This window comes from Micromys minutus (genome assembly GCF_963924665.1).
Source record: "Micromys minutus genome assembly, chromosome: 25".
In the NCBI taxonomy this organism is placed as follows: domain Eukaryota; kingdom Metazoa; phylum Chordata; class Mammalia; order Rodentia; family Muridae; genus Micromys; species Micromys minutus.
Genome location: NC_137960.1, coordinates 103888 through 116859, shown reverse-complemented (window position 1 = coordinate 116859; position 12972 = coordinate 103888). Strand labels below are relative to the sequence as shown.

Genomic DNA, 12972 nt, shown 5'->3' with positions numbered 1-12972 from the left:
TGCTCAGAAAATTTTCTCTTGTGCCTTTGAGTTCTAAGGTTTTCCCTACTTTCTCATCTAATAGTTACAGTGTACCTGGTTTAATGTGAAAATCTTGATCCACTTCAGCTTTGCACAAGGATATAAGAAAGGGTCTATTTTCATTCTTCTGCATGCTGAGTGCCAGTTGGACCAAAACCATTTGTTGAATAGGATGTCCTTTTTCCATTGAATGCTACAGCTCCTTTGTCAAAAGTCAGATGACCATATACATGAGGGCTCATTTCTGGATCTTCTATTCTATCCCATTGATCCATATGCCTACTTCTGTACCAGTACCATGCAGTTTCAGCACAATTACCTTGTAATATAGCTTGAGGGCAGGGGAAGTGATTCCCGCAGATGTTTTTTTGTTGTTGAGGATGGATTTTGCTATTCTAGGTCTTTTGATATTCCAGATGAAATTGCACTTTGCTCTTTCCAAGTCAATAAAGAACTGGGATGCAATTTTTTGGGGATTGCATTGAATCTGTAGATTGCTTTTGGTAAGATGGCCATTTTACCATAGTTAATCCTTCCAATCCATGAGCATGGCAGATATTTCCACTTTCTGAGATCTTCCTTGATTTCTATCTTTAGAGGTTTGAAGTTCTTGTCATAAAGGTCCTTCACTTGCTTAGTTAGAGTCACATCAAGGTATTTCATAGTTTTTGTGACTATTGTGAAGGGTATCTTTTCTCTAATTTCTTTCTCCACATGTTTGTCGTTTGAGTCTAGGAAGGCTACTAATTTGTTTGAGTTAATTTTATATCCAGCAACTTTGCTGAAATTGTTTATCAGCTGTAGGAGTTTTCTGGTGGAATTTGTGGAGTCGCTTAAGTACACAATCATGTCATCTGCAAATAGAGATGTTTTTACTTCTTCCTTTCCAATTTGTATCCCTTTGATTTCCTTTTGCTGTCTAATTGCTCTGGTCAGGACTTCAAGTACTATGTTGAATAGGTAGGGGGAAATTGGGTAGCCTGTCGAGTCCCTGATTTTAGTGGGATCACTTCAAGTTTCCCACAGTTAAGTTTGATGATGGCTACTGGTTTGCTGAATAATGCTTTTCTTATGTTTAGGTATGGTCCTTGGATTCCTGTTCTTTCCAAGACTTTTAACATGAAGGGGTGCTGAATTTTGTCAAATGCTTTCTCAGCATCTAGTGAGATGACCATATTGTTTTTTTTTTCTTTGAGTTTGTTTATGTGGTGGATTACATTGATAGAATTCCAACTTTGGAACTTCTGTTTCCACCCAGCAGCGACTTCAAGGCACAGAACAGGGCACAGCCCATCTGCCACTTGGATAAGCAGCTCCTAAAGCTTTAAAGATTGATGAGTAGGAAATCTGGGCAGCCAGGGAGCGGAGAGATCTCTGCGAAGTGCACACAGTAAGCGCACCCCCAGGCCTGCCTGATCCAGGGACCAGGAACAGAACTTTGGAACTTCTGTTTCCAACCAGCGGCAACTTCAGGGTGCAGAACAGGGCCCGGCCCACCTGCCCCCACCCCAGCAGCAGCTCCTAAAGGCTTAAAGACTGGGACCAGGAACACAACTTTGGAACTTCTGTTTACACCCAGTGAGGACTTCAGGGCACATAACAGGGCGCAGCCCATCTGCCACTCGAATCAACAGCTCCTAAAGCTTTAAAGACTGGTGAATACGAGATCTGGGCAGCCAGGGAGCAGAGAGATCTCTGCGGAGTGTGCACAGTAAGCGCACCCCCAGCCCTGCTTGATCCAGGGACCAGGAACAAAACTATGAAACTTCTGTTTCCACCCTGCGGTGACCTCAGGGCGCAGAACAGGGCTTGGCCAATCTGACACCTGGACCAGTGGAGATCCAGGGACACAGACCAGATACAAGGGAAAGTCAAGAACATATCACTGACAACAAGATGGCGAGAGGAAAGTGAAAGAGTATGTCCCAAGGAAACCAAGACAACCTGGCAATACCAGAACCCAGCTCTCCCATCACAGCAAACACTGGAATGCCAAACACTCCAGAAAAAGAAGATGCAGACCTGAAGTCATACCTCAAGATGCTGATAGAGATACTTAAACAAGAACAGGAAGAAAAGCAAAAAGCTTCAGATGCTTTCAAAGAGTAAACAAGAAAAACACTCAAAGAACTCAAAGAACTAGAGGAAAACAGAACCAAAGAGATGAGAAAATTTAAAACAGAAATTTACACAATAAAGAAAACACTAAAAGAGATAACCCTAGAGATAAGAAATCAGGAGTCACAGAAGCAAGCATTTCCAATAGACTACAAGAGATGGAAGAGAGAATCTCGGGGGCAGAAGACAACATTGTAAACATAGACAAAACAGCCAGAGAAGATGCAAAAAACAAAAAGCTCCTAACCCAAAATGTCCCGGAAATCCAGGACACAATGAGAAGACCTAACCTAAGGATAATTGGAATAGAATAGGGAGAAGAGTATCAACTAAGAGGCACAGTAAATATCTTCAACAAAATCATAGAAGAAAACTTCCCTACCCTGAATAATGAGATGACCACAAGCATAAAAGAAGCCTTCAGAACTCCAAATAGGTTGGACCAGAAAAGAAATACCTCCCGACACATAATAGTCAAAACACCAAGTGCGCAAAGCAAAGAATGAATACTAAAAGCAGTAAAAGAAAAGGTAAGGTAACATATAAAGGCAGACCAATCAGAATCACACCCGATTTCTCAACAGAGACTATGAAAGGTAGAAGAGCCTGGACAGACATCATGCACACCCTAAGAGAGCACAAGTGCCAGCCCAAGCTGCTATACCCAGCAAAACAATCAATCACCATAGATGGAGAGATGAAGATATTTCAAGACAAATCAAAATTTACACAATATCTGACCACAAACCCAGCACTACAAAGAATTATAGGTGGAAAACACAATACAATGAAGGAAAATACAGCCTAGTGAAAATAAGAAAACTCCTAAACAAGAAAACTAAAAGAAGAAAAAGACATAGACACAACTCAACCCACAAAGGCAATAATGGCAGGAAACAAAAACAACTATTCCTTGATATCTCTTAACATAAATGGACTCAACTCCCCAATAAAGAGACATAGGCTATCAGACTGGATACATAAACAAAATCCAGCCATTTGCTGCATACAGGAAACTCATCTCAGAGACAAAGACAGACACTATCTCAGAGTAAAAGGGTGGGAAAAAAACTTCCAAGCAAACAGCCCCAAGAAGCAAGCTGGAGTGGCTATTCTAATATCGAATAAAGTAAATTTCCAACCAAACGTTATCAAAAAAGATAAGGAAGGACACTTTTTACTCATTACTGGGGAAATCTGTCAGGAGGAACTCTCAATTCTTAACATATATTCTCCAAATAAAAAAGGACCCGTATGACAAGAATTTCAAATCTCTGAAGAAGGAAGTTGAAGAAGTTCTCAGAAGATGGAAAGATCTCCCATGCTCATGGATTGGAAGGATCAATAATGTAAAAATGGCCATCTTACCAAAAGTAATCTACAGATTCAGTGCATTCCCATCAAAATTCCAATTCAATTCTTCATAAAGTTGGAAAGAGCAATTTGCAAATTCATCTGGCATAACAATAACCCTACAATATTGAAATCCATCCTCAACAATAAGAAAACATCTGTGGGAATCACCATCCATGACCTCAAGCTATATTACAAGACAATTTTTTAAAAGCTGCATGGTACTTGTACAGACATAGGCATTTTGATCAATGAATCAGAATAGAAGACCTAGAAATGAACCCTCACAGATATGGGCACTTGATATTTAACAAAAGTGCTGTAAACATTCTATGGAGAAAAAAAAACAGCCTCTTCAACAAATGGTGTTGGTTCAACTGGCACTCAGCATGTAGAAGAATGAAAATAGACACTTTCTTATCTCCTCATACAAAGCTCAAGTGCAAGTGGATCAAAGATCTCTACATTAAACCAGGTACACTGAAATTATTAGAAGAGAAAGTAGGAAAAATTTAGAACACATGGGCACAGGGGAAATTTTCCTAAACACAACACCAATGGCTTGTGCTCTAAGATCAAAGATCAAGAAGTGTGACTTAGTGACATTGCAAAGTTTCTGTAAGGCTAAAAACAGTCTAGAAAACAAAACAGCAGCCAATAGATTGGGAAAATATTTTTACCAAATCCACACCTAATAGCCAATGTATACAAAGAATTCCTCAGCCACCAGAAACAATGACTTAACCAAATTCTTAAGAAAATGGCTGCATCTAGAGAAGATCATCCTGAGTGAGATAACCCAGTCACAAAAGAACAGACATAATATGCAGTCACTGATAATGGGATGCTAACCCCAGAGGCTTGCACTCCCCCAGAAACAACTCACAGACTGTATGAAGTCCAAGAAATAAAGAAAACAAAAAATATACATCTATTCACAAAACAAGCAGACTTTGACTATTTCCATGTTGCGTTTTGTTTTGCATGAACTTTACGCTTATTGCAACTAGTAGGTTTTCAATGCATACTGTCAAGCCCTTGAAAAAAATCAAGTACTGACTAAAAAACATATTCACATGGTTTTATGTAAAATTTATTTTAATGTCTGAAAAAACAGTACTGACAAAAATGTATAATTTTAAGCAAAAAAAAATGTTTAAAATCTGTACATTTATCTTTGTTTTGCAAAATAAAGTCGTTTAAAAAATAAAAAAAAAAAGAATTGAAGAAGTTAGTCACCAGAGAATCAAAAATTCTTATATAAAATGGGGTACAGAGCTAAACAAAAAATTTTCAATTGAGGAATATTGAATGGCTGAGAGGCATCTAAGAAAGTGCTTGACATCCCTAGTCATCAGGGAAATGCAAATCAAAACAACCCTGAGATTCCACCTCACACCAGTCACAATGACTAAGATCAAAAACTCAGATGACAGCAGATGCTGGCAAGGATGCAGAGAAAGAGGAACACTTCTCCACTGTTGATTGGGTTGTAAACTGGTACAACCACTCTGGAAATCAGTCTGTTAGTTCCTCACAAAGTTGGACATAACCTTACCTGAAGACTCAGTTATTCCACTTCTGGGCATATACCCCAGAGACACTCCAACATACAACAAAGTCGCATGCACCACAATGTTCATAGCAGCCCTATTTGTAATAGCCAGAAGCTGGAAAGAACCCAGATGTTCTTCAGTTGATGAATGGATACAAAAATTGTGATATATTTACACAATGGAGTACTACTCTGCTATCAGAAACAATGACTTTATGAAATTACTAAGAAAATGGTTGCATCTAGATAATATCATCCTGAGTGAGGTAACCTAGTCACAAAAGAACAGACATAATATGCAGTCACTGATATTTGGATACTAACACCAGAAAGCTCTGAACACCCCAGAAATAACTCACAGACCATTTGAAACTCAAGGCAAACAAAGGCCAAAAAGTGAAAGCCTCAGTCCTTCTTAGAAAAAAAAATGTATAGCATCCTCTCAGAGTGTGATACACCTGAACCTTAAATCATTAATAATCCAAAAGCTAAGAATATAATCTTGTGGCAATTTTTGGTATTTAAAAGTCATTATGCTTAATATACATACCAAGAAAACTGACTGTTTCCATGTTACATTTTATCCTACATGTACTTTATGCTTATAGTAACTAGTGGAATTTCAATGCATGCTATTAAACCTCTAAAATAATTAAGTACTGACAAAAATATATTCATATAGTGCTATGTCAAAATGCCTTTAAAAATCTATACATGTATCCCTCTTTTTAAAAATAAAGTTGTAAAAAAAAAAAGAAAGATATTTTAGTATAACCATGAGAGTTTTATGAAAAATACTACTTATGAAAAACTATAAGATATCTGAGGGATAAAGAGGCAAGTTCAGAGAAAAACATGAGTCAGGAACTATTTTCCTATTTAACCCTGATATAAACTCTGTGAATCACTTTTAATTAGCATCTAATTTAACTTACATAGTTTTTTTAGAATACATTCTTAGTATTGAATTATAGGATATTGTGAATACTTTATCTAGTCCATTTGTCTTAGTTAGGTTTCTCTAGAGTTACAGAACTTCTGAAATTTTATATATGTATATATATATGTTAAGACAATTTATTTTCATGACTTAGTGTCTTACTCCCAAGTAATTCCAAGTAGTACAGAGGCAGCTGTGAATGGGTAGTCCAATACTCTAGTTTCAATCTCAGTGAAATTAAGCTAGTTGGTTAAGCTGGTCTTCCGTAGAAGTAGGTTCCAACAGATGTGCTGGGAAATAAGTACAAGTGGTTGAGATAGAGTGAATCTCTCTTCTTCTAATGTCCTAAAGTAGGCCTCTAGCAGGTATGGCTCAGATGAAAGATGTGTACCACCATACCTAGATCTAAATCTTGTTTTGTTCCAGGCTGACACTGAACTCAGAGATCTGCTCCAGTCTTCTTAAATTAAAGAAACACATTTCACAGGTTCCTTATACTGCTGAGTATAAACCTTTGGCTATTTGTCAGCAATCCTTTAACAGATCAGAGTTCAACCAGAAGTGAAACTCTGCTGGCATTTAGGACATAACCAGTGGCACTGCCATTTTGTTGTTTTGGAGTTTAGGACCCAGCAATTATGAATCATCAATTTTATTAAATTTTGTAGGTTATTTTACATTTAACTAAAGCAGCCTGCTCATTTGTAATTCTTTTAAAAAATTACTGTCTAGGACAAAATAAACAATTGTAAATGGTTCATGTTATCTTTAGTTGGATTTCCCAATTTTTTCCTAAAACTTATGAGTTAGTTAGTAATTATCACACATAAAGCTAACTAGAATGTAACCATACAGCTGATGGTAGTTTATACTTTATTTGTTTCTGGAAATTTTCTTTTCTTCCAGAAAAATTGTCAGTCTATGATAGCTTCAGAATATATATTTGGGGTTCAGTTTTATATGATGCATTTGGGATTAATGTTTCAGATCTTACCCTGACACTACCTTCTCCCTTTGGGTGCTGGGATTATCCTGCACATTTATGCAAATGTGAGGATGTTCAAGACACCAAGTGACTAATTCCTTCTATGTGTCTCCTGGATGAGCCAATCATTCCTTCTGATCTGGGAATGTTGGGTGTTTGTTGTTGTTGGATCGAGATTAATGTAGGTTGTTCAGTTGAAATTTTCTCACACTGTGTAAAGGTATATCACTGTATTTTCAATTCTTAATTGCTGTAACAGCAAAGGGCTAAGTGCTTGCAGAATTTTGGTATTGTTATGTCTATGTCCCATCACCAGTTTTCTTATATAAATGCTTTTTCTTCTTCACCTGTGTAAAAGATGATATTCTGGTATTATTAAACAACAAGCTGCCATGGTGAATGTAGAACAACCCTCAATACTAAAGAGATGGATCAGGTGTTATCTTACTGATGATTGATTCAGACTGAAATGGAGCTCTTTGTATAATAAGGACTAATGGATGGAATTGGAGTAGGAAGTACAGATACCAGACTTCTAGGTAGAAAAAGATAAAGGCAGAGATGAAAGATATTTGAGAGACTTGAAGAGAGCAGAAGGAAGCAGAATGGAGATGGTTGAAGCTGGAAGCAAGCAGTGAGAACCACATAGAGAGATGGGATGTCTAATAAGTTAGGATAAGTTAGTACGTATCTAAAGACCACCCCATAAAAAGTCAATAGCTTTAATCTACATAGAGGCCTCTATGTTTTAATTAAACTGCAAGCAGAATCCACAAAAGCCCTGCAATACTAAGCAACATAGAATAATAGAAAGAGGAGAACAACACCTACAGAACAAATTGTCCTTGGACATTTAAGAGCAATAGTCTTTCTTCAGGAGTGGGAACTGTGCACTAAAGACTCTGGAGGCTTGGGGTTTTATAGCGCAGAAAGGGGAACTTTTTGAATGAATGATTCTATTGGTTCTTCTGTAATCTCAAAGCAGTAAATACCAGTGAAGGGTTGGTATGTAGATTTTCTTATCAAGAGCTTCCTAGATCCTAACTACAGGAAGATATTAGTGTATCAACTTTCCTATCTGGGATTTCTCAGCACCTGAGTCTTTTACGTCATTTGCCCTTTATTTGAGTTTGCCATGGAAGCAGTTCTTCTCAGTCAGTAAAGAAACAATGGCCATCACAAATCTTATAAAGAATTTAGTTGGCACTTGCTTACAGTTAAGTTATCACCATAGGAAACATAGCATCAGGGAGGCAGACATGTTGCTAAAGAAGTAGTTGAAAATTCTGCATCCAGATCTGCAGGGAACAGGCAAAAAAGAGACTGGGATTTGAATGGGCTTTCAAAACTTCAAAGTCAACTTTCAATAACACACTTCCTCTAACAGAGCCACATCCTTTAATCTTTTCAAATAGTGCCATTCCCTACTGACCAGTATTCAAATCCGTGAGCTATGAGGGGTCATTTTATTCAAATCACCACAGGACAGTTGATATATTGACCTAATCAATAGCTTACTAGATTGAATTTGCTTGCAGGTGTTATCAGTATATCAACTTTCCAATCTGGGATTTCTCAGCTCACCTGAGGCTTTTAGGTAATTAGCCCTTTAGTTGTTTTTCTTAATGAGGCATGTGTACTTGTCTGGTGTGGTACTCCTAATACTAACATATACTTGGTGAGATGCAGCAAGTTTCTCTTATCTTTGATTTCTTTATAATCACATGCTTATAAAGTTCCCAAACTAAGGGATTTGCATGGTCACAGGATAAGTAGCTAAAAGGTGAAGAATTAGACATTTGAGGTTAATTGTCATAAGAAAAATGTCAAATAGTAAATTAAATTACTTTAAATGTAAAGACAACAAATGAGCCTGCAAAGTTTGAAAAGGAAGCAAAATCTAAGCTTCTAGAGTACCAAAACCAATCAAATACATAAATAAAAACATTTCTAAACCAAAATTCCTTCCAAAAAATCAAGCTAGATACCTTAAGCCAAATACTTTGAAGGTAAACCAAACAAGGTATCTTTAAAGTTATGACCCTTAATTACACAGCCAAGATAAAAATATGAACAGTTGGTCAAATGAAAGGAGGTCTAGTGCCCTGGACATAATTCATTAACAAGTTACCTGAGTAAATAACACCAGATGACTTGAATGCAGTAGGTCTCTGACTGTATCTTGCTTTCATTCTGGTGATTCTGGAAAAGATCATTCTTAAAGTACCACACTGGACACAAGAAATACAGCTCAAATTTCAATAGTACTAAGAGATAGTTTATTCTGGAGCCATTTTCAGTGACTAGGGCTCAGGAGCACAAATTTGGGTTAGTCGAAATTCCATGATTCAACATGGAAGCAATTTCACAAAGGTTTTATACTTTTATAGATCAAAGAAATTCACAAATCAAGGCAATATTAAAATACATTGAATATTATATTAAAAATACATTGGGAACAGCAGAGATTATTTTATAATAAATATGCCAGGCTTTCTATAGTACAAAGATGTTATCTGATGACATTATTAGCTTTTTCATTGGCAGAAGCTAGTAGTCACATATTTAATAAATTAAAATACATATTTATCACATAGTCACATCACAGGATTTTAGTTCCAACACAGAGGCAGATAGCAAATGACTGATAGGGTAGGGGTTTGGGAGTAGGTTAGATTGTAAAGTTTGTCCAAGGTGAAGTAATTATTTAGAGTATTCAATGAACAGATCATATATGTTTTAGTATATAATAGGAAAACCTCAGAATATATCTATAGTCAGAAAAAGCTGCCTATCTAGACTATTCAGCATCAGTGATATATGGATGTAATGGGAGACCTTATTTCAATAAATAAAAATAGAAAGCAATTGAAGTAGATATCTAAAATCAATCTTGTGCCTTCATATTTATGTGCACACACATGCTTCTACACACAAGTGAACACACATACAGTCATGCACGAGCTTTTCACACAAGCCATTCCAAATACATTTCCTCAAACTACAAATTAGCTGAACTTTATAATCAACACCGTGACAGGAAAAAAAAAGTCACTTTACAAAAGCCAGTTGCACTGACAGTAACATTCCGAACACACAACACTTAAAGGTCAATTTGGCTAAATATATACAAAGAACACTTGAAATAAATTTAAAAATTATGTTTCTGTATAGCAATCATAAAGTGCTTTAGGTGGCTCATTCTTCCCAAATTGTTTCATAAATTTAACCTAATATCCATAAAACGTTGAATTTAAATTTTGTTAAAAAATAAACAACAACAAAGGAAGCAAAGTTTTATTTTCCCTAAAATCATAAAGTGATCTTTCTGAGAGTATTTTTAAAAGAACGAAAAATCTAGAGACTGGAAGAAGACATTAATAAGGTTGGAAGGATAACTTATAAGACATTGATTTGTGCTGGAGAGATGACTCAGTGATTAAGAGCACTGACTGCTCTTCCAGAGATCCTGAGTTCAAATCCCAGTAACCGCATGATAGCTCACAACCATCTATAATGAGATCTGATGCCCTCTTCTGGTGTGTCTGATGACAGCTACAATATGCCTATATATAATAAATAAAAATAAATCTTAAAAAATTAAGGCATTAATTTGATCAAGAAATTCTTTCTCACTCCCTCTTCATATATATATAAATTCAAGCAATTCTGTGTGAATTATACCAAAATGATGTTGGCATTTTAATATTTTTTATTTAGAACATAATGCCCCATATTATGGAACTATAATGTAATGGTTTTTTTAAAGGTATTGACAGGTAGAAAGAAATGTAAATTACCCTGGTTAATTCATTTAATATAATTTTCCTTGTCATGATGCTCACTAAAGAATATTTAGTGAGTTTTGCTTTATTTTATTTATTAACATTACCTGCTACTCAACTTAGCAGTAGACATATACATTCAAGATTTATCAACAAATTTGCAGGGATTATTTTAGAATTAACTTTAATTTAATAGCACATGCAACATGAAAAATCAACTTTTATACGCGTATTTCCTCTTCTATCTTAGATTATAATTTCATCCATAAGACAGCTTTATTAGGTCAATGGGAATCTCATATCCATCTAGAGTATTAAGAATCCCAATATCTAAAAAACAAACAAACAAAAAAAACCAAAGGAATATGTTCTTGAATAAAATAGACAGATGAGGAAAAAGAAACATTTAGAACAGATTTCTATTTATACTGTTCAAAGAGGAAAGTTGCAAGATTACTGGCTAAGCTTCTCTTATAATTGCCTATTTTGAAAATAGGTGTTTCTCCTCAAATAATCTAATCTCTGTGTTTTATGTTTTATATTTTCAATGTCCAAGAAAGATTGTAAAAGAGTAAAGTGTCCTTAATAATGGTTCAAACCTTCTTATCAGAGACTGCACATTGGGAGGCTTCTCTTATATCTCCCTCTCATACCTACTCAGCCTCTTTATTGCCCCTCTCACATCTTTGTTTCTTAGAGTATAAATGAGAGGATTGAAGCTAGGTGTGACAACAGTATAGAAGAGTGCAATAAACTTGGCATGATCTTGAGAACTTTTGGTTGAAGGCTGAAGATAAATGCACATAATTGGAACAAAAAAGAGAGAAACAACAGTAAGATGGGCTCCACAAGTCCCAAAAACTTTCTGAAGTCGAGCAGTTGATTGCATTTTCAGGACAGTCCATGCAATGGCACCATAGGAGCTCAGAATGAGAATTAGTGGTATGACAACAAAAATAGCACTCATGACCATAAGGGTCAGCTCATTTGCATGGATATCAACACAGGACAACTGCAACAGTGCTGGCACTTCACAGAAGAAGTGATCCACTTGGCGATGGCCACAAAGGGGTACCCAGAAGGTAATGGAAGAATGAAGTGCTGAAGTGAGAAAACCACATACCCAGGATCCTGCAGCCAGCAGGTAGCAGAAATGAGGATTCATGAGGACAGAGTAATGTAAGGGTTTACACACAGCTACATAGCGGTCATAGGACATCACCACCAACAGAACACATTCTGTAGTACCCAGAGCAAGAACAAAGTAGAGTTGGAGCATGCAACCAGCATAAGATATTGTCTTCTCTGGACCCCAGAGGTTGAACAGCAGCTGAGGGACAGAGCTAGTGGTGTAGCAGAGATCCAGAGCAGAAAGGTTTGAGAGGAAGAAGTACATAGGGGTGTGCAGGTGGGAATCTAACTGTGCCAGGATGATGATGAAGAGATTGCCTGTCAGTGTCATTATGTAGAATATTAATATCACCACAAAGAGAACAACTTCCAGATGAGGCCATTTAGAAAAACCCAGAAAAATAAAGTACCCTTCCCAACTTGCATTGTAATTTTCCACCATTGCTCATTTTCTTTTTTGTTTTATCCTCAGTTCTAGAAAACATGAAGAAATAGAGTTATAGTAAATGATTAATGAAACAAATTATTAGTAAGTATATATATATATTTACCTATATATAGATACCTATACATATACATATAGATATCATGAAAATACCTCATCTTCATATCTTGTTTACTTTTCATAAGTATATGCTTAATATATAAATTTAATCTTATCACTTATTAAAATTATTAATTATATATTTATATTAAAAGTCAGTGAATGGTGAAAGCAAACAGTTCCTGGTTACTAGAACCAAAATCATTGATAAGTTAAATGGTATTACTGACAGAAGATGATGGAACTCTAGCTAGTAAGTTTTCTAAGGGACAATGTAATTACACAGACTATATCATCCTATCACAAAATAGTTATTAATTACAAATTGAAAATTAGGAAACTGTATTATGCAGATATGGTAGATTCCTTCATAATCATGTTATTCAAGAAAATCTCACCAGTTTTTTAACAAACTAATTCTATATAGATGGCTTTGGAATATTTTGAACAGGACATCATGTCACTAGAATGATATTTCTACCCAGAAAATCCAATTGAATTCTAACAATAAAATCATAAGAAAGAAATGTTTATGGAAGA

The 12972-nt window shown here is 35.9% G+C and overlaps 1 protein-coding gene across 1 annotated transcript; it reads right to left on the bottom strand.

Moving 5' to 3' along the window:
* Positions 1-11391: 11391 nt before the first annotated feature.
* On the bottom strand, positions 11392-12330 carry LOC308436696 (olfactory receptor 2J3-like; the record flags this gene model as incomplete). The annotated part of the gene is made up of 1 exon (XM_080937692.1): positions 11392-12330. The coding sequence occupies one exon, from the start codon at positions 12328-12330 to the stop codon at positions 11392-11394; it is 939 nt and encodes a 312-aa protein (XP_080793818.1).
* Between the last annotated feature and the right edge of the window lie 642 nt (positions 12331-12972).